This window comes from Triplophysa rosa, linkage group LG21 (assembly GCF_024868665.1).
Source record: "Triplophysa rosa linkage group LG21, Trosa_1v2, whole genome shotgun sequence".
NCBI classification, from domain to species: domain Eukaryota; kingdom Metazoa; phylum Chordata; class Actinopteri; order Cypriniformes; family Nemacheilidae; genus Triplophysa; species Triplophysa rosa.
In genome coordinates, this window is record NC_079910.1 from 3,685,602 (window position 1) to 3,704,382 (window position 18,781).

Genomic DNA, 18,781 nt, shown 5'->3' on the forward strand with positions numbered 1-18,781 from the left:
TTCTTACTTGAGTATATTTCTAATAGAAAATCTGTACTTTCGTTACACTGCGTGACGTTCCTTCATTTTTAAATATGCATTATAAAATGCGTTGTTTATTTCAAGGTTGTCGTCTCTTTTTACGGGCATTCCCGAGTGATTGATTCTTTTGAGTCGATTCTTTTGAAAGCATTAATTGAACAATGGGCAAAACCGTTTGAATGGGTTAACGAATCAGTTAAAATGATTTGTTCAGTTCGCTGCCAGATCTGAGTCATCTGAAGCGGCGGGTTACTCACTCGTAGCACGAAACTTAAGAAGAACACGCAGAACACAAAGAGCGTATTTTATGCAATATGCAAATTTGTCATATTGTTTGCCAGCAATGATAAATGCCCGTAATATGCGCGCACCCGCGCGACCTGTTCGTCAGACACAGCAACATGCGCGCGACCTGTCAGACACAGAGACGTGGGCTTGCAGAAATATACATTTGAAGAACAGAAGGAAGAAAACTTGTCGATGGGCGTGTGGTTCACCGTTTACTGTATGTTTACAAGTAAGAGCTTTTCACAACACGTGACACAACATGAGAAAACATGAGTTTTGTCTAAAATCCGTTTGTATTTCATATAAGAGAGCACTGCAGGTGTTCTAGATCATCTTTGCTCTGAGTTTAGATCAATGCATTGTAAACGAAAAACTCTGCAGGTTCACTTTAGTTTGACATGGACTATTATTCTAAATAAGTTGTAGTTGTGTAGGTTACATTGACATTGGGACTTGCTTAAATTTACAGAAATGCTTGTCTCTTCTTAGTCTCTGTGTGTATATTGCAAATATATCTGCTTATGATAATAATATTAATTAAAAATATTGATTAAAATATAATATTAAAATATTGGCGTTAATATTACTTTTATGAATAGTAGGCCTATATAATCAGTTACAAGTAACTAAGTAACTAGCTACTTGAGCAGTTTTTTCATTGCATACTTTTTACTTTTACTCAAGTAATTTTTAAAATAGTGACTTTTACTTTTACTTGAGTGACAATTTCTCTAGTTACTTGTACTTTTACTTGAGTAAAGATTTTGGCTACTCTACCCACCTCTGTTGACTTCACTTTGTAAATGTCTGAAGAGGAAATTAGTGATGCAATTACTCTTTGACACTTAGTGAGGAGTAATGAATACAGGGAGGGACTTTCAACAGAACAACGTGTCAACCGATTTGTTTTATCTCAATATAACAACAAACAAAAAGAAAAGACTGTATTCTACAAATAATACTTCAATTTAGTGTATCGCTTCGGGGGCAGGAAGGTACAAACAGGATGGTCAACATTAAACTGACTTGCCTAAAGGCTAGGTAAAGATGTTTTTTCTTTCTCATGAGTACAACAGCAGATGTAAATGAAGACGTGGAATGATTCTTAAAGGTAGTAGGTAAAGATTATCCCGTTCGCTCAGTCCAGAGGTCACAGACTCATCACATGACATGCATGAAAACATGACTTCATAAAAGGCATTTCAAGAAACACATCATATACAGTAAAATCAACATGATGGCAATCCTGATGATATTGACAATGTTTTTTTTTCTTTAAAGTTGAGATACAACACAAGCACCAACACAGCTTTGGTCAATATTTACATTTATTCATTAAACAAATAGTTTATTTTAAAGCAACTTACAAATGAGAGCGAGCATTTAACATTTTGTTTAGCATTTAGCTTTTCGTATTGTCTGTTATGATGAATCAGCATTTCAATAAATGAACATATATTAAATTTATTTCTATCTAAATGTAGGCATTTATGTTAGTACCCAGTGTGGCTTTGTTTATAGTTTTTTTCCAATAGATTTTTTTGCTCTTGAAAACTACAATGTAAAGTTATATTTTATTGGCAATTTAAGGCAAAAGGAGAGAGAGAGAGGAGGCAGCAGGGATTTCATAAAAATGGGGCCAAACAAGTAAAAAACAAACAAAAAAGTTTATTAGTCTTTCACAAATGCTTATTTACTTATATGCTTATCATTTAGAGAGATACTATTTCAGACAGGATCAGACTTTTTGAAAGACAACCTTCATTCAGATTTAATGGAAACATTCCTCACATTCTGGCAAATGTGTATTTTAGGTGTCAGCGCTGATGATCCAGTCGATCCAGCGGTTGTAGTTTCTCACTTTCGTGTAGACACCGGGGTAGTATGGATGGGCACAGCTAATTCCCCACGACACAATGCCTTCTAAAGTTCCATCACAAATGAGTGGGCCACCTGAATCGCCCTGTGAAGGTGTGACACAGACAAAAAGCATAGTGAAATGCATCTGTTTTTTCTGAAGCAGACGTGTGTAAAATTTCTAAAGTTTGGTATTGTGTGTTCCTAAATGCAAGAAAGAAAATCTGATTTTATTTGTAATTCTGGAAATGTGAAATTACAAATATACAAATATCACTGTATATTTATATATTTGTACGTTATTGTTCACCTTTCATGTTTTTATAGTTTTTTAACTGTTTTATTTACTCTTGTTTCCTTTACATGTATTGCAAAATGATGGATAGCTCACCTGGGAATTCCTAACATTGGTACCCTACATCAATATAACTCTCTCTGAATTCGGGGACGGTTTACCACACAAATATTCCCAGAATGCCTTGCTCAAAGAAACACCTTTGGGGGGAACAGGTGTTTTGGGCAGATGTTTGAACTACACTGACATATAGTGTGTACTCTTCATAAAAAACTCCAAAACTGTAGACTAGTATCCTTTATAATACAGCTTTGTTTAATAGCGGGTTCACACCAAAGGCGAATTAAGCGTTTTGCGCAAGTGAATTACATACAAAGTCAATGCAAAGATGCGTATTGACGCGAATCGGGCGGCGCGCTGCGAACGCGCGTCAATCCTGTCTTCCGTGAAGGTTGAAAATGTTTGTCTGATCGCGTGACTCGTGCGAAAATAACGAACTTTTCCCGCGTGTAATAAAGTGCGTGGAACGCGATTGTTTGCGTTTTGTGGGCCCGATTCACATTTCGCGTCTAAAACCACTCGGAAAACGTGAGCTGCGCCGCTACCTCTCTTCAAATGACCCGCGTTGTGCGCGTAGTACTCCGAAAAGTTAAACTATTTCCATCTCTATGTGGCGCCGATGCGCCTAGAAAAATATGCTTGTCGCGACCATGTCGTGTTTGCGCTTCTGCCGCGCGTCTACATTTATGCTGGGTTCACACCAAACGCGAACAATCGCGTTCCACGCTCTTTATTACTCGCGGGAATAGTTTGTTATTTTCGCGTGAGTGACTCTATCTGACAGATATTTTCAACCTTCGCGGAAGACGAGATTGACGCGCGTTTTCGCATCTATGCACGTCTTTGTGTTGACTTTGTATGTAATTTTCTCGCGCAAAACGCTTAATTCACGTTTGGTGTGAACCCAGTAACGAATATGCGCGTGGAAAAGATGCGAAATGTGAATTGGGCCTAATTGCTTTCAAAATAAAAAAGTGTCATCTTTTCACTGGAGTCAATAGCCTAATGCTGGGTTCACACCAAACGCGAACAATCGCGTTCCCTGCTCTTAATTACTCTCGGGAAAATTTTGTTATTTTCGCGTGAGTGACGCTGCACCTCATTCACACTCAGGCCCCTGGTTACCTGACAGGAGTCTTTTCCGCCGAAGCGAGAGCCAGCGCAGATCATATTATCATTGACTCTATAATAATAGTAGTACTGGCAGTTGGGGATGATCTCCACGTCCACGGCCCGCAGGACAGGCGACAGATAGAAGCTATAGATTCGTGTCACTCCCCATCCGCTCACAGTACAGCTGGTTCCTCCGGTCAGCTCAGATGTGTCTATTGTTGGTAGTGGAGCAGGCTGAACGTTAGCGTTAATCTGTGCTGGAACACAGAGCTGGGGAGAAGCATGACAACGTCTGGTTAGACGAGTCATTTCTGTGCCACACGAAATTGCAAAAATAACAGGTTTCTGAACATTTCATCCTAGAGTTTTGTGCACATACACATGAGCTGCCATTAAATTAATATATTCAATATATAAAACTAAATCAAAATTGTTGTGTTGATTACCTTAATGAGCAATATATCATTGGCAAAGGTTCTTGGGTTGTAGGCAAAATGACTGTAGATTCTGGACACGTTTAATACTTGCTCAAATCCCTCTTCCATAGAAAGACTGTGCTCGCTCAACACGACCTGAATCACACTGGCTCTGTTTATTTGACAACATACAAAAATGCATTTAATTCATAAATAAATGCACACATTTTTATTAAATAATATTTGAAAATATCTTTATGAGTGAGGTTAGTTCTAGTGTTGACCTGACTGCAGTACTTACGGTCGCCAGCAGTGAGCAGCAGATATCACCCATTGTGGCTGAATGAGCGTAGCGCCTCAGTAATGTTTTCGGTCATACTGAAGAGATGCCTGGTACTTGATGGAGTAAGGCACGACCTCTTGACCTCCAATGATCCTTTGTGAGAACGTGTCTAATTGTTTTCCAGAATTCAAGAGTTTCATTCAAAATTAGAAAAATTCTACACACTTAAACATTGTATGGTTTGATGATGTTTAAATGAGTACCATTAAAGGGATAGTCCACCCAAACATTTTAATTCTGCCATCATTTATTCCCCCTCAGGCTATTCAAAACCTGTATATGACTTCTGTATAAGAAGATATTTTGAGAAATGTCTTTGTGGGTTTGTGCCCCTACAATGAAAGTCAATGAGGGTTGTGTTGTTTGGTTTCCAACATTCTTCTAAATACTTATTTTGTGTTTTGCAGGAGAACGTCATGCAGGTTTGTAATGACACGTGGGTGAGTGAATGATGAAAGAATTCTCATTTTTGGGTGAACTATCCCTTTGGGATCGAAACACGTGTCCCCATTCCATTGTTTTGTTGTTGGGTATAGTTTTCAAGAAAAAGAATTCAAGGACATCTGCAGTTCTAAACATGCCTTTTAAATAACTTGACCTCCTGTTATATGTTACAAACTCTATAAACTCTATATAAGTTAAATGGAGAGCATTGAAAACGTGTGCTCTCAAGAATTCTTTTTATTTCATTTTGTAATCAATCAAAATGCTTACCTTTGATGGTTACAGCCAGCACAAGAAACAGCGTTTCCTGTAATAACCGAGCCATTCTTCAAGCGCCTGCAGCCGAGAATATATAGAACACTGAGCACACAAGCATAACACTAAAATGCGTCATGATAAGTGAAAATGAGACGCAGTCTTTCAGTGATCATAATGAAAGTGTGAGTCTTAATGTTTGATGGCTCTGACAGCTCTGTATAATAGCAACCTGATATCAGACGGCATTCAATAGAGAAGAGAAAACATCTGAATTACTGTACATGGCATTGTTTTCATGATATTTTGCCACATAATATGCATTGTGTGTATTGTTCTATCTCATATAATTTTCGACGGCAAATTCACGAATCAATGAAAATGCATTTTATGTAAGAAAATATATATATTTCAGACTTACCGGTGATAATTCTTCACCTCCGAAGCCTTGAATTACCTCCAACTGCTGATCTTGGTACTTCCCATAATCCTTTTATAATGAAACCGTATCCACATCCATTGCTTTTGTGGCCCTGCAGAACAACAAACGGTAGGGGCTATCCCACAATCTGACTGAAACTGACCCAGTACTCGACAAAGCCACGGTCCCTCATGTGTGACAAATATCTGATGTTAAAGCTCTTTATTATCTCCAATTGTTAGGTTTCTTGGAACAACACCCTGTCCGGGCAGCTTAAGGACAGCGTTTAGCACTAGTGCTTACACTTTAAAAGTGTTTGGTTACACGGACAAAACATCTTTAAACATAAAGTGACTTTACTGTGGTGATGTGTATAAAGGACGTTTTATTCTTTCAGTGTTTTTGTTCATGTTTTACGGAAGCTCCTATATTTCACTAGGGTAGTAAACACTTTTTTGTGGAGGTCTTATGTTATTTTCCCATTTGGATTGGAAATTGTATGTAAGCTGATCGCTACTAGAACGCTGACTGTATGCAGCGCTGGTGTAGAGTATTGTCAATTATAAAAGGAAGTACTTTTAAAAATCTCATCATGAAATTGCTCAAATTACCTACAAGCTATACATTTTTGTTTAATGCCCGTTTGAGACCTTTTAATACTTGAAGTACTTGAAATGAAGACAAGTTTAGGTATAGGCCTATACTTACCTATTGTGTACATATTGTGTACTGCTTTTAATTTAATGTTGACTATTAACTGAACATCTATAATGCTATATTCAATAAAGTTCTCTCATTTGCAACTTTGTATAAAAACGTATTCTGAATGAATAAATGCAAATGTAGTTCTGACGTTCAAGGTTTTCATACGGCTTTGAAAATATGTCATGTAAAGGATTGAAAATGTACAGATACACACAGTAGTGGCTGAACGCGATATTGATATTGAATAGAGCAAGAGTTTTGCTATTTATTTCAAATATCGCTGTTGTCCTTCTGAATCCTTGGTGTCCAAATTCACAGTTTGTCAGGAAATAGAAAAAACACTGTACTTTTAAAATGTGCTGTCAAAGATGACAGGGAATTTTTTATAGGTTAGATATTCACAAAACAACATAAAAGGTGACTAAGAATAATGATTAATGGCAAGAAATCACAAAATATGGAGAGGTTTCAGAAGGACAGCAGCAATGTATTAAATTGGCTTAAAAATGTTGTTCATTATAAACTAAAGCTCAGCTTTGAGGAATATATCCACAAGAAAATATTCACACGAAAAGTATTATAAACAGATAAAATGGTAGTTAATGTTTGTTTTTTCCATGCAAGCTTTTTGCCTTTCTATGCATTTTTTGTATAGTTAAATAAAACCCGTATTTGTTGTAGTTTGTCTTTTAATTTATATATGTGACCCTGGATCACAAAACCAGTCTTAATTAGCACGGGAACATTTTTAGTAAAAGACAAAAATACATTGTGTGGGTCAAAATGATCGATTTTTCTTTTATGCCAAAAATCATTAGGATATTAAGTAAAGATCATGTTCCATGAAGATATTTTGTAAATTTCCTACCTTAAATATATAAAAACTTTATTTTTGTGAGTGGATGGTCTGCCACAGTGTCCCTGATTAACAACTTCAAAGGCAATTTTCTCAATATTTTGATTTTTTTGCGCTCTCAGATTCCTGAGTTTTAAACGGTTGTATCTCAGCCAGATATTCTCCTATTCTAACAACTCATATATCTATAGAAAGTTTATTTATTCAGCTTTCAGATTATGTAACAATCTCAATATCGAAAAAATTGACCCATAAGACTGGTTTTGTTGTCCAGGGTCACATATGTTATACATATAAACTAAATAATATTCTTTCTTCCAATCTATATTATTATTCTTACTGTGTGTTTCACAACATGCTTTATGTACAGCGGCTTTGCAACAATACACAATTGTGCAAAGTACTAGAAATCAACTGTAATAAATTGTGCTTTTCTTTGCACAACAAATGCATATCTCGTCAGAGTATGCAGTACAGTCCGAAAGCTCACACCCACACTAAGGTGTTTATCTCTGCAGGACAATAGCTGCCGCCTGCACAACTGCTTTAGGAATCTCTCCTGGGAAAAGTCTGACATTATAGACATCAAAACAATAGTCTACACGCTCTGTGTAAATGAAGTCCCGTCGTCTAGGAGATTTATCTTCTAATGTTTCAGAACATGGTAGATTACAATTTCTACCTCAAAATGTTTCATCATTCAAATATATATTTTATTTGTTTAAACTGCATCTATGCAATATGCAATATTTGCAACACTAAAGCTTGTAATTCAATCTAAATGTGAATTGAACTGAACGCATATTCTCATTTGTAAACAAGATAGTTGGAGATCCATACAATAATTCACTCACTGTTGAAGATCTTCCTTTAGAGCTGAGGTTTGTCCAAAAGTGTTTGGAGCAAAATAAAAATTTAAAAGTGTATTATTATAAATAAAATCAATAATTGATCAAATTTCATACATGGGTTATGTTATGGAAAACTGAAATGACATTGCACAGATCAACTGCTTAAATGTTTGAGAATCCGGGTTCATGCTATACACATCATTTACTGAAAAACATTCTTTACCATAAAAAGATTATAAACTACTATAGATGGTTTCAGCGGCAAAACCATAAACAAACATAGACTTCCAGTAGACCCCCGCAAAGAATCAATAACTGTTGAGTAGATTTAATTTACTTTAATTAAATTAATATACAATAAAATATCAATAAAAATAATTATTAATATTAATTAAATGTAAAATAAATTGTTATATTGTAACCATACACAGACCCGAAGTTATCTTTGGGCCAAGTGCATGCATCCGATGAAATCGTCTATATACAATACAGAATATATAAACAAAATATAAAACATGTTTAATAAAAGATACAACCTTAGAGTTAACAATGATTTTTTATTTTTAACTATTGATCCCACCAGTGCTGTGACATCGCTGTCACCCAAATCACCATTACGACATTTCAGAAGCCAGATTTATTAATGGTCGTAATTGTTATGATTAATAATCCCCTGAAAACAGAACACTATCTCAGCCCTCTATTAAACCATGGCGTGTTCTCCAGGGCTCTGAGCACACAATCCAACACACAACCCTGGGACATGTAACGGATAAAGATGGTAATAAAGAGAATAATCGCTCTGTTGTGGAAGAAAAATGGCAGATAAGGCCAAAAAATGGCAGTGGTCAGCACCCGGGGAAACAGCCATGAGGAACAGAGAGAGAGAGACCATAATGAGACGCATAGAGATTGTTGTACGCTGTGTCAGAGAACATCATTAGCTGAGAGAGATCAGAGAACCGTTTCACCGCACCTTCATTTTTAATGATGTCTGCTCCAGATCTCAGAGAAATCTCATAATGTCACCACACTCCCAAAATAAAGAGAGAAAAAGAGAGAAAGACTTTGTACAAGTTTTCATTGGTTGTGGCAGATGTGGCCATCTGCCACAGTTAAAAATGTATGAACGTCATTGCATCAGATATCAGAATTTCAAACCAACTGGCGTTTATTTTAAAGATCACTCACTTCGTTAGGTTTAAAATAAAGAACACAAATACTGTTTCAAAGTATTTCATCACCTTCTGCAACATCACCACATAAACTGTGTTAATGCGATGAAATGTGCACGCAGGCGTTGGAGCACGCCGTTTCTGAAGTAACAAGTTTGTTTAACTGTCTGGAGAGTAGATGAACCCGAAAGCAGAAATTCTAAGCTTTACATACTGTAGATACCAAACTTGAGTGGGTACTTCCCAAAGAGCGGGCAGCAGCGAGCGAAGTTTGTCGGCATGTTTCCGGCCATTTTGCTGCATCCGCTCACAAAAATAAAGTTTTGATATATTTACGGTAGGAAATTTACAAAATATCTTCATGGAACATGATCTTTACTTAATATCCTAATGATTTTTGGCACAAAAGAAAAATCAATCATTTTGACCCAAATATACCCGTGCGTCTATGACTGGTTTTGTGGTCCAGGGTCACATATTTAGCGCTAAAACAGGTCTGGTTACCTATTTCTATTGTGCCCTGTGTGAACTGAAGGCGAACTTAATTTATAAATCCCTAAAAAGACGTATGGACATTTTCTCTTTTTCCTCTTTGTTGCCATCTGGTTGGTACTACAGCACACCGAGCACCAGAATAACAAGAATAGTTCCTTTCCTCAGGCCAGTTTTAAGTTTAGCTTCCCATTGTGTTTTAAAATCGTGTGCAATATACCGTACACCATATATTTTGTAAATACATTTATTTAACACAACTTTTGTTTTTACTGCATACATCACATTCGTCTGTGCTTGTTTATACACATATTTTAATCTATTATGTAAATATGCTTATTGATTAAGTTTCTTTATTTTCTGAGCATGTCGTTGGTGCTTTGGACATTTTTTTGTAACCAAGATACTTGTGTGCGTACTTTATAAGCACTCTTGGCAATAATAATAAAATTCATTCATTATGACCGTGGGATCAGTAGGAAGCCTATTACACAAATAACTAAATAATAATATATTTTGTCTAATGCAAAAACATTTAAAAATAAGTGTGTGCAAAGATTTGTTTGGCTACCAAAAGTGTCTATATTGGTGTTATAATTCAACGCCGTGAGACGGAATTAACTGATTTTAGGTCCAATTTAAATGTCGATTTTTTTTACCCAAATATAGCAGAATATAATCTGCGACGTGACGCAAACCGCATATGACGTAGGCAATTGTACTGAGCCTAAATCAAGTCCAAAACAAAAGGTCACAGATTGGGTGCTTCAATTATATATTGTTCCTCTTCTTAGACTGCATGGTGGCCATGGAGACGGAAATAGGAACTTGGAAACCTGATAATGCAGAGGCGATCCATCCCCAGGTGAGGATTCAAAATACCTGAAGCAAAGTTTCTATCACTCTTGTCTGGAAAGTGTGGATGTGTCTCTGTCTGTAGCTCTTCTTCTGTCAGTATGCACCTCCTTGTTCTTGTGCTCTGTGTTCTTCTGGAGCTCCTCATGGTCAGCTGTAAGTAAAGATTTCACACTCAGTCCTACTAAATCTTTTCAGAGCTTTACCGTGGTAAAACAGTAGTGAGTACGGTCTTATACTGTAGTTTTTACTTCCAAAGACTCTATTCACCATAACTTTTGGTGTTGTTTCTTTATAAATTGCTTGAATTATATGTGAAAATGTTTGAATACTAATCACGATTTTAATAAAATGCCTAATTTAATAAGTAAGCACAGATTTATATTTTTATTTAAATGTTTTAAAAAAGTGTAATAATTTTTACTTTATTTTATTATAATATATATATTGAATGTGTTTAAACATCAATGAGATTCTGTTGTTGGCTTCTGATAAAAAATGTCTCTTCTGGAGTTGCAAAGATCTCAGCAATGTTTCAAACTGTGCTCAGAATCGAAAACACCTATATGAAATCTGTATAAAACAAACATTTCTTAAAATTGTTCCAATTATAATTATTTGAGCTTTGCCATCCATATTCATTTCATACTGTTATACGCTTACTGCATGTCAACAATTGTCTCATTTTTGTTCGATGTATCTGGTTGAAACATACAAACCATGCAGATCCTTACAATACAAACGAGAACTCCATTAAATCTCCTGAGATACGAAAGAATGATTTTTCTTTTCATACTGGCTTGGTTACAAATGAAATACATAAGAATATATGAGGACAATGTACAGTTTAGTTTATATGAACAGATGGGGGTCTTTATCCTGACAGTCTGTGTTTTCTTTCATTGCAAAAGAATCCCAAGATGATAAAACGTATAGAGCTTTTATTTCCAAAAATAACATCACTAAATGTCGATCTGAATTCAATTATGACAAAAACACATTTCAACACTCTTACACGTGAGTTCACGTGTTAAATCCCCAAACACTGAAGTCCGGCATTCTTTACTGTTTATCATCACTTTACAACACAAAACGACAAACAATCGACGTCCATGTGCGGCGAATTCGACTCTTTGTTATAATGTTTTGGATTTCCTTCATTTAATTTACGTTGAGTTTCATATGCAATCTGATAAAGGTCGCGGTGCTTCAAATCCTCATGAGGCTTCAGATCATTCAATCAATGTTACATCCAACGCATGTACCTTTCACAGGGCTGGTCAATGGCTGCTAAGATTGTATAGGATTACTTTAACCGCAGCACGTACAACTTCTCAGTTGTTACACAGGGATCAATATGCCCGAGAGACGCCTTTGAACTCGCTCGTGAACTTCTGTGACAGGCCCAGATGAACCGTCCCGTCTGTTCGTGACTCACATCTCAGGAAATTATACTCGTCTGTGGACACATTTACATGCAAAAATAACAAAACCCACCCATATTGTTTACTGACTACACGCATTGTTCTGTTCTGTATTGACTTACTGTGTAATAAATTAAGCGTCCATGAAAGACTTCATGTTACGCTACACTCTCAAACACAAAGGTGTGAATCTAAAGCGACCTCCACATGCACGTGTAACCTCACTGTGGCGCGTTTCTAAACACGTTTCTTATGTAATGTATATGATATCGGTTTGCACAATGGGATGATTCTTATGATTGAACCCTGCAGGTCAGGAGGACATCCAGGGCCGTATAGTGGGTGGATATGCCCCCTCTCCTTACTCCATCAAGTACGTTGTGTCCATTCAGAGTGCTACGGGCCAGCACTTCTGCGGAGGAACATTAATAAACAAGTACTGGGTGCTGACCGCAGCACACTGCAATATAGGGTGAGACAATCTGAAAAGCCTTGAATTCCAAGTTTTTAACCCTGGAAAGTCTTGTAGCGTTTTAGTATTGGTTCAGTGTCGCTTCAGTAACTAGTATGGTTAGTTAATGTAACAAGTCTGTATAAGTGGTGTTTTTACCTGCAGTACAGTATTTTAAGTTGAACAAAAAATTCTTTCATCATTCACTCGCCCTCATGTCATTCCAAACCTCTATGACATTCTTCTTCACAAAACATATTTTGAAGAACTTTGGTAGCCAACAACATCGCCCCCCGTTGACTTCCATTGAAAGGACACAAAACCACTTAGACATTTCTCAAAATATCTTCTTTTGTGTTCCGTTCTAAAGAAAAAAAGAAGCATATATTATGAGAGTGAATTAATGATTACAGAATCTTTATTTTTGGGTGAACTATTTCATCCAAGACATGTAGTTCACTTAAGTTATAAATAAACTAAATCTCTTGAAGAAACCGTGGCGTTAAAATGTAAACAAGAGTGCAGACAGCCATAGTCTTTGCACATCAAATGTCAAATGTTTCTCATTGTCTTTGAAGGGTTTTTATCTGAAGGTGTATGCTTAAATGTCTGAAATGAGTTTCATATACGTAAATACAATTGTTCATATAACTGTGCAAATATAAACTTTTTCCATTTTAAACTATTTTGTTTAATAAAAAATGAAATGGACTAAAAAAATAAAAAAGAGAATCCAGTAAGAGCACAGAAAAGATGGGAACTCCTTTAATATTGTTTAAAAAGCATCTTGGGGTGAAACCTCAAGAAGCTGCTTGAGAAAATGGCAGGAGAACATTTCTGCAAATTTTAGGCAATAGGTGACTACTACACTGGAGATTATATTTTATCAAAAAAATAAACTTGACATAGATATGTGAACTCAATAAATACAATCTTTATTAAAATGACATCTGCCCACAGTGTACACTTCTAATAAAAACAGAAACGAGTACTCTTATGAAATATGCACATCAGAAGTTTTTGAATTATATGAATCTATAAAAAATTCAAATCTTGGTTTGTGTCTTGCAGAGCGGCAAACATGAGGATCGTGGCCGGAGATCACTCCGTGGGTTCATACGAGGGTACGGAACAGTTTCGCAGACCTCATCTCTTAATACCTCACCCACAGTACAACAGAGACACCAACAACGCAGACATCATGCTCATTAAGGTGAGACAGACTCAATGCTACCGTGTTACACTAGCGACTAACTGAAGTGTCATTACAGCCGTGACGCATTGATTCCTGTCATGCATAGAAAATGAACACAATTATTCTCACGTCAAGTCTTTTAGACGAAGCAATTTAAGTGTCTCAGTAAACAGCAGTGCAGACACTCTGCAAAGCATGATGGGAAATTTGTAAATTGTATTCACGAGTTTGTCTGTTAATAGAATATAGAATATGCTTACAAAAGACAATGTTATTGACATGATTAGATAAACAAACTCCTCTTTAATGTTTTAACTTTAAAATATAAAATGTTGCACTTGTCTGTTTTATTGATTACGATGTATTTTTAACAATGATCTTTTTTATGTTTTTGTTTAATCTGACGGACTGACTGTTAAACTTAACACTATATTATCGTTCAGTAATATAATTTTGTACATGACCTTCACGAATACTGATTCTGATTGGTCAGTTGTAACATTTGTAAAAACTGACTGGAAAATTGTAACATTTGAAAAAAAAATCTTTTTTTAATTGCATTATGTGTATGGTCACCAGTGTTGGGTGTAACTAGTTACTAAGTAATGTACTTAAAAAAGTAAAGTAAGGGATTACTCATCGTTAAAAATGATGTATTTGAACTAAATACCGTGTTATGTATACAATAGTGGAATTGACATTAAAATTAAAAGTCTAACTTTAAAATGCATGCATTAATGTACCTTTCTCACATTTTTAATACTTTAGGCAGTTAATAAGAGTACTTTATGTAGTTTTATATTGTTTATTTGAATGAATCAAGAGTCGTTTTGTGTCTATCCTTGAATCACTTAACTAATCAAGGTTGATATAGTATATAGAAAGTAATTAGTAATAAGTAATTAAATAGTTTTTGTACGGAGTAATTTGTACAGTAATCTAATTACAATATTGAATATGTAATTAGTAACTAGTAATTCATTAGTAACTTACCCAACACTGATGGTCACTCACTGGAGTTTTTAGTTGTTTTGTTTATTTTCGGCATGATAAAATGTTTCTCTCTCTCTATCTCTCTAGCTTCAGTCTCCAGTCTATATAAACAGTTATGTGTCTCTGGCTCCATTACCTCGTCTGGACGCTATGGTGGCAGTGGGACGGGTGTGCAGGGTGTCCGGTTGGGGCTTCACAAGCCCGACAGGAGGAATCCCTTTAACTCTGCGTACGGTCATGCTGCCCATAGTGTCCACTTCAGTGTGTAACAGCACAGAATCTTTCAACGGAAACATCACTGAGAACATGATCTGTGCGGGATACAGATCAGGAGGAAAAGATGCCTGCAAGGTGAACCAGACTATTATTACTGTACATCACTTTACGTATGTGCAACAGTTCTGTATTATACTTTGAATGTTTTTTACTGTTCTGAAACTTATATGTTGTCATTGTTTGAGAGTGATTGTTCAAAATGTAAAAATAGCTGCCCGATTAGCAAGCAAATTCAGTGTCTGTATGCGGAAAATAGAATCGTTTAGAACGAATGTGCAACCACTCTTAAAAATAAAGGTGCTTCGCGATGCCATACAAGAACCTTTTTTGTCTAAATGGTTCCATAAGGAACCTTTAACATCTGAAGAACCTTTCTGATTCACAAAAGGTTCTTTGTGGCAAAATGGTTCTTCGGATTATAAAAAGGTAAGAAAGAGATGGCTCTTTAAAGAACCTTTGACTAAATGGTTCTTTGTGGGCATCGCTGTGAAGAACCTTTTAAGCACGCTTAAACTTCATTGTCAATAACTACACCATTCATTTCATATTTATATAATATAATATTTGAATAATTGACATACAGTAGTCAATTATTAATTCATTGTTTAGTTGGTTGCTCTGTTGACTAGATTTACTTTAATTTAATGCAGACACTTTTTGCATCATAAGCACATGCAACAAGAACACAAAAGCAGTTTGTGCCAAATCTCTAATAAGATGCAGTAGCTCAGATCACAGAAGGAAAATGTATTTAATACATTATTTAACATTCAGCCATTTGCCTTTTACACACATCATCTGTGAAAACAAACCAAATAAAAAAGTTTGCCAAAATATAACTTATTCTGTCTCAAGCGCAATTAATGGCACCGATCGCTTATTTTTCAACCAATAAATTTGTTTTGCTTTTTCACTTCAAGTATTGGAGCTAATTTGCTGGCAATCTCACGTTCACACAATTTCTAAATAAAACAAATTACATTCAATTTACAGAGGAAGTATGTGTGAAGGCACCCATTATCACATCCGCCTCCCTGATGGTGTTCATTGTATGATTACTGTGAAACTGAGACAATCTGATAAGCTTTTGAGAAAACAAGTGTTTGAAAACTGTATTATTAAACATCCGTTTGAACCAGTAAATGATCTCTCTCATGTTCTCTGCAGGGGGACTCTGGTGGACCTCTGTTGTGCGAGGGTCGGGTCTATGGTGTTGTGTCCTGGGGCAGCGGCTGTGGTGACCCTCAGTATCCTGGCGTCTATACCGCCGTCTCCAGGTTCAGGCAATGGATCGACAGAACTATATTTGGCTATTACGGAAGGTGCCTCAAGTATTAGACTGCAGTGTCATTTCAGCACTTCCCTTAATTGAACTTGAACATGCCAACTTGTACATGAATATTGTTTTTATTGTTTTGCTTTCTACTTGCATGTTAGGATCTTTTCGTGTTTTACTTCTTGGATTTACTGGATTTTAGACTGGATTTTTGAAAGAGCGCATTAGATCCCCTGTTAGACTTTTTATAAAGAAGTTTGTGTCTGTAAATGTGCCATATTGTCGTTTCACAGAGATATACTTCCCGAAAACAAAATCACAAAAAGTTTGAATTCAAATGGTACTTGTGATAAGATATATATATATAAATAAATAATAGAGAGCATGAATGTGTCGCACATGAGTGTATTTAAGCCAGATTTCATTCCTTAAAGAGAAAGTTCACCCAAAAATGACAATTCTCTTATCATGTATTCACCCTCATGTCATTCAAACCCCATATGACTGACTTTCTTCTGCAGAGCACAAAAGATTATGTTTTGAAGAATGTTGGTAACTAAACAACACTGGCCCCCATTGACTTCCATTGTATGAACACAAAACCACTGAGACATTTCTCAAAATATCTTCTTTTGTGTTCCACAGAATGTCAGGTTTGAATGACAGAATTTTTATTTTGGGGTAAACTATCCCTTTAAGTCTACACTTTCTCTGCCTGTCTACAAGCAGATTCATGTTCAGAGAATAACTGACCCAAAAAAGACAATTTCGCATGCCAGACTTCCGTTTTTTTTATTTGAAGAAGGTTTGCTGATACAGTTTTCCGTACAACGATGTTATCTACAGTCCAACTCAACGTTCAAAGAACCTTTTCACTGTCGTTTGTGTTATCATACAGTCAAATAGAACTCTTGTATTTTCTTTTAAATTTGAGGTGTGATGCCATTAAATTGACCAAGTGTTTTTTGGGATTTATTTAATTAAAAAAAAGTGAATAAAAGACTTGAATATCTCTAAAGACTTCTTAGTGCACCTCATCTATACAAACACAGAATAAAAGACCTCTTTACCCGTAGTCCATATAAAAAGGATGCCTAAATTATTTCTAAAGGAAATTCTTACTCTTTGTGAGTAAATGAAACAAGATCAAATTGGCACCAAAGTATTTTTCTCCTTATGCCAGCGTGCTAGGCGTGTCTGTTTTCCGCAGACACGGAAACCTGAACATTTGTGTCCTTCTCTGGTGTTGAGGTTTATGTCTATAGGAAATAGATGAGTTATTCCGGGCAAGCGTGAACATGATTCCAGAAAAGAGTGGTTGATATCTGGACAGGTTACACCACACCCAAAAGGTCAGTCGTGGCCTTATCAACCACATGAATACTGAATGTCCTACTTCTGAGACTCTCAAGTTGCACAGCTTGGGAGATGTCCTTCAGCTTAAGGGAGTGTCCTTCATCCAGTGATGGATACGAGACTCCAGGCTTTACCGATTACATAAAGTCACATTTCCATTGTGTGATCCGCATCTCGAACACGTCAGAACCAGCTTTGAAGACCTATCGCGTGACATATTCAGCCATAGTCTAGTACAAGGAGATTCTCCTAGGGAGAACTGCTGTTTTTGTCGAGCAGATTTTCACATTGTCGGATTCACAATAGAAGAATAGTCTCACGACTGCAGACCTCGGGGGATTTGGCTTTGTTGTCAAACAGACAACGCATATAAAGTGACGCTGTGGGTGCTGTATGGAATTAGGACAGTCTTATCTGTTTTCCCTTGACAGATCTGATTCAGGAGAGAAAGGGCTACTGTCTGCCTGGTTAGTACAATGTTTGCATTAGATATGAGGATATAAACTATGGGACATACAGTAGCACAAACACACTTTTCGAATAATACATTGAACAATAGCTGTACTGTTGATAATGTGCATTTGGACACTTTCTGGTTGTCAAATGTCAGTGAAACACGTGCATCAACCAAATCTGCAAAAAGTCATTCTTAAAAATGGTTAAGCATCGCTAATGCCGGGTCTCAACACAAGATAATCGGGCCGATTTCTCCACTTCCGACAATCCTAGGTAAAGTCCCGATGATCTCATACGGCTCTGAAGATGATCTTATCAGATTTTCCTGTGGTGTGATTTGTGTTAAGAGTGAATGAACCTGATCGGAAGAACGTCGGAGCCACCCCGATCGCAAAACGTAAACATTCAACATGTTGATCAGAAATCCTGATGTGTGCGGGAAACCCCGAGGACAAACGCACAAGAACTCTGTTGATTGTCACGCGGAACAAAACAGTAGACAGTTAACACTTCAACAAACCCTTTTCTTTATTCTGTCAATTTTCTGTCAAAAGCATCACAAAAACTATCATCGAAAACTATCATCATAAAAACAGGCTGTGTGCAAGAGACGGTAGTGTTTGGAGTCCGAGTGTGCTGATGATTTAAGGTGGAACAGAATAACTAAGTCCAGTAGAGCCAGTAGACTCTTTCAGGTGATAATGTCAGCAACAATTTTTTACAATACGGTATTAATATTCTTTTTTAATTACTGTGAAGACATGAACACTATTTGAGTTGCAATAAAATTATGTCTAGTGCTGTGCCACATTGAATGCGTTAGACGACGCTGCTTGAGCAATTTCTCAACGATAAATAATATTTTTTAAATGACATAAAAAGTTATACGTACACATTTGTTTATATT

At 36.4% G+C, this 18,781-nt stretch overlaps 2 protein-coding genes across 4 annotated transcripts; one reads left to right on the forward strand and one right to left on the reverse strand.

Moving 5' to 3' along the window:
• The first annotated feature begins 212 nt into the window (after positions 1-212).
• Positions 213-17,025, forward strand: zmp:0000001088 (trypsin). Of its 3 annotated transcripts, XM_057319491.1 has the most exons (7): positions 213-538; positions 4,801-4,833; positions 10,387-10,603; positions 12,184-12,343; positions 13,394-13,535; positions 14,598-14,861; positions 15,954-17,025. In XM_057319491.1, exons 3-7 carry the CDS (start codon positions 10,549-10,551, stop codon positions 16,122-16,124), a joined length of 792 nt encoding a protein of 263 aa, XP_057175474.1. In that variant the 5' UTR covers positions 213-538; positions 4,801-4,833; positions 10,387-10,548; the 3' UTR covers positions 16,125-17,025. The 3 variants fall into 3 exon arrangements, with proteins under 3 accessions (XP_057175474.1, XP_057175475.1, XP_057175473.1); XM_057319492.1 differs by lacking the exon at positions 4,801-4,833; XM_057319490.1 differs by lacking the exons at positions 213-538; positions 4,801-4,833 and having other exon boundaries at positions 9,918-10,603.
• LOC130545133 (trypsin I-P1) lies at positions 1,627-5,550 on the reverse strand. Its single transcript, XM_057319493.1, is given in 6 exon segments — positions 1,627-2,272; positions 3,647-3,904; positions 4,081-4,222; positions 4,352-4,502; positions 5,108-5,197; positions 5,514-5,550. Coding segments are annotated over 5 exon segments (759 nt in total). The 5' UTR covers positions 5,163-5,197; positions 5,514-5,550; the 3' UTR covers positions 1,627-2,119.
• Positions 17,026-18,781: the final 1,756 nt, after the last annotated feature.

Coding starts and splice junctions, on each gene's coding strand:
- zmp:0000001088 (XM_057319491.1), top strand. CDS start 10,549: ATGCACCTCCTTGTTCTTGTGCTCTGTGTTCTTCTGGAGCTCCTCATG. Junction 12,344..13,393: donor GCAGCACACTGCAATATAGG/GTGAGACAATCT, acceptor TGTGTCTTGCAG/AGCGGCAAACATGAGGATCG. Junction 13,536..14,597: donor CAGACATCATGCTCATTAAG/GTGAGACAGACT, acceptor CTATCTCTCTAG/CTTCAGTCTCCAGTCTATAT.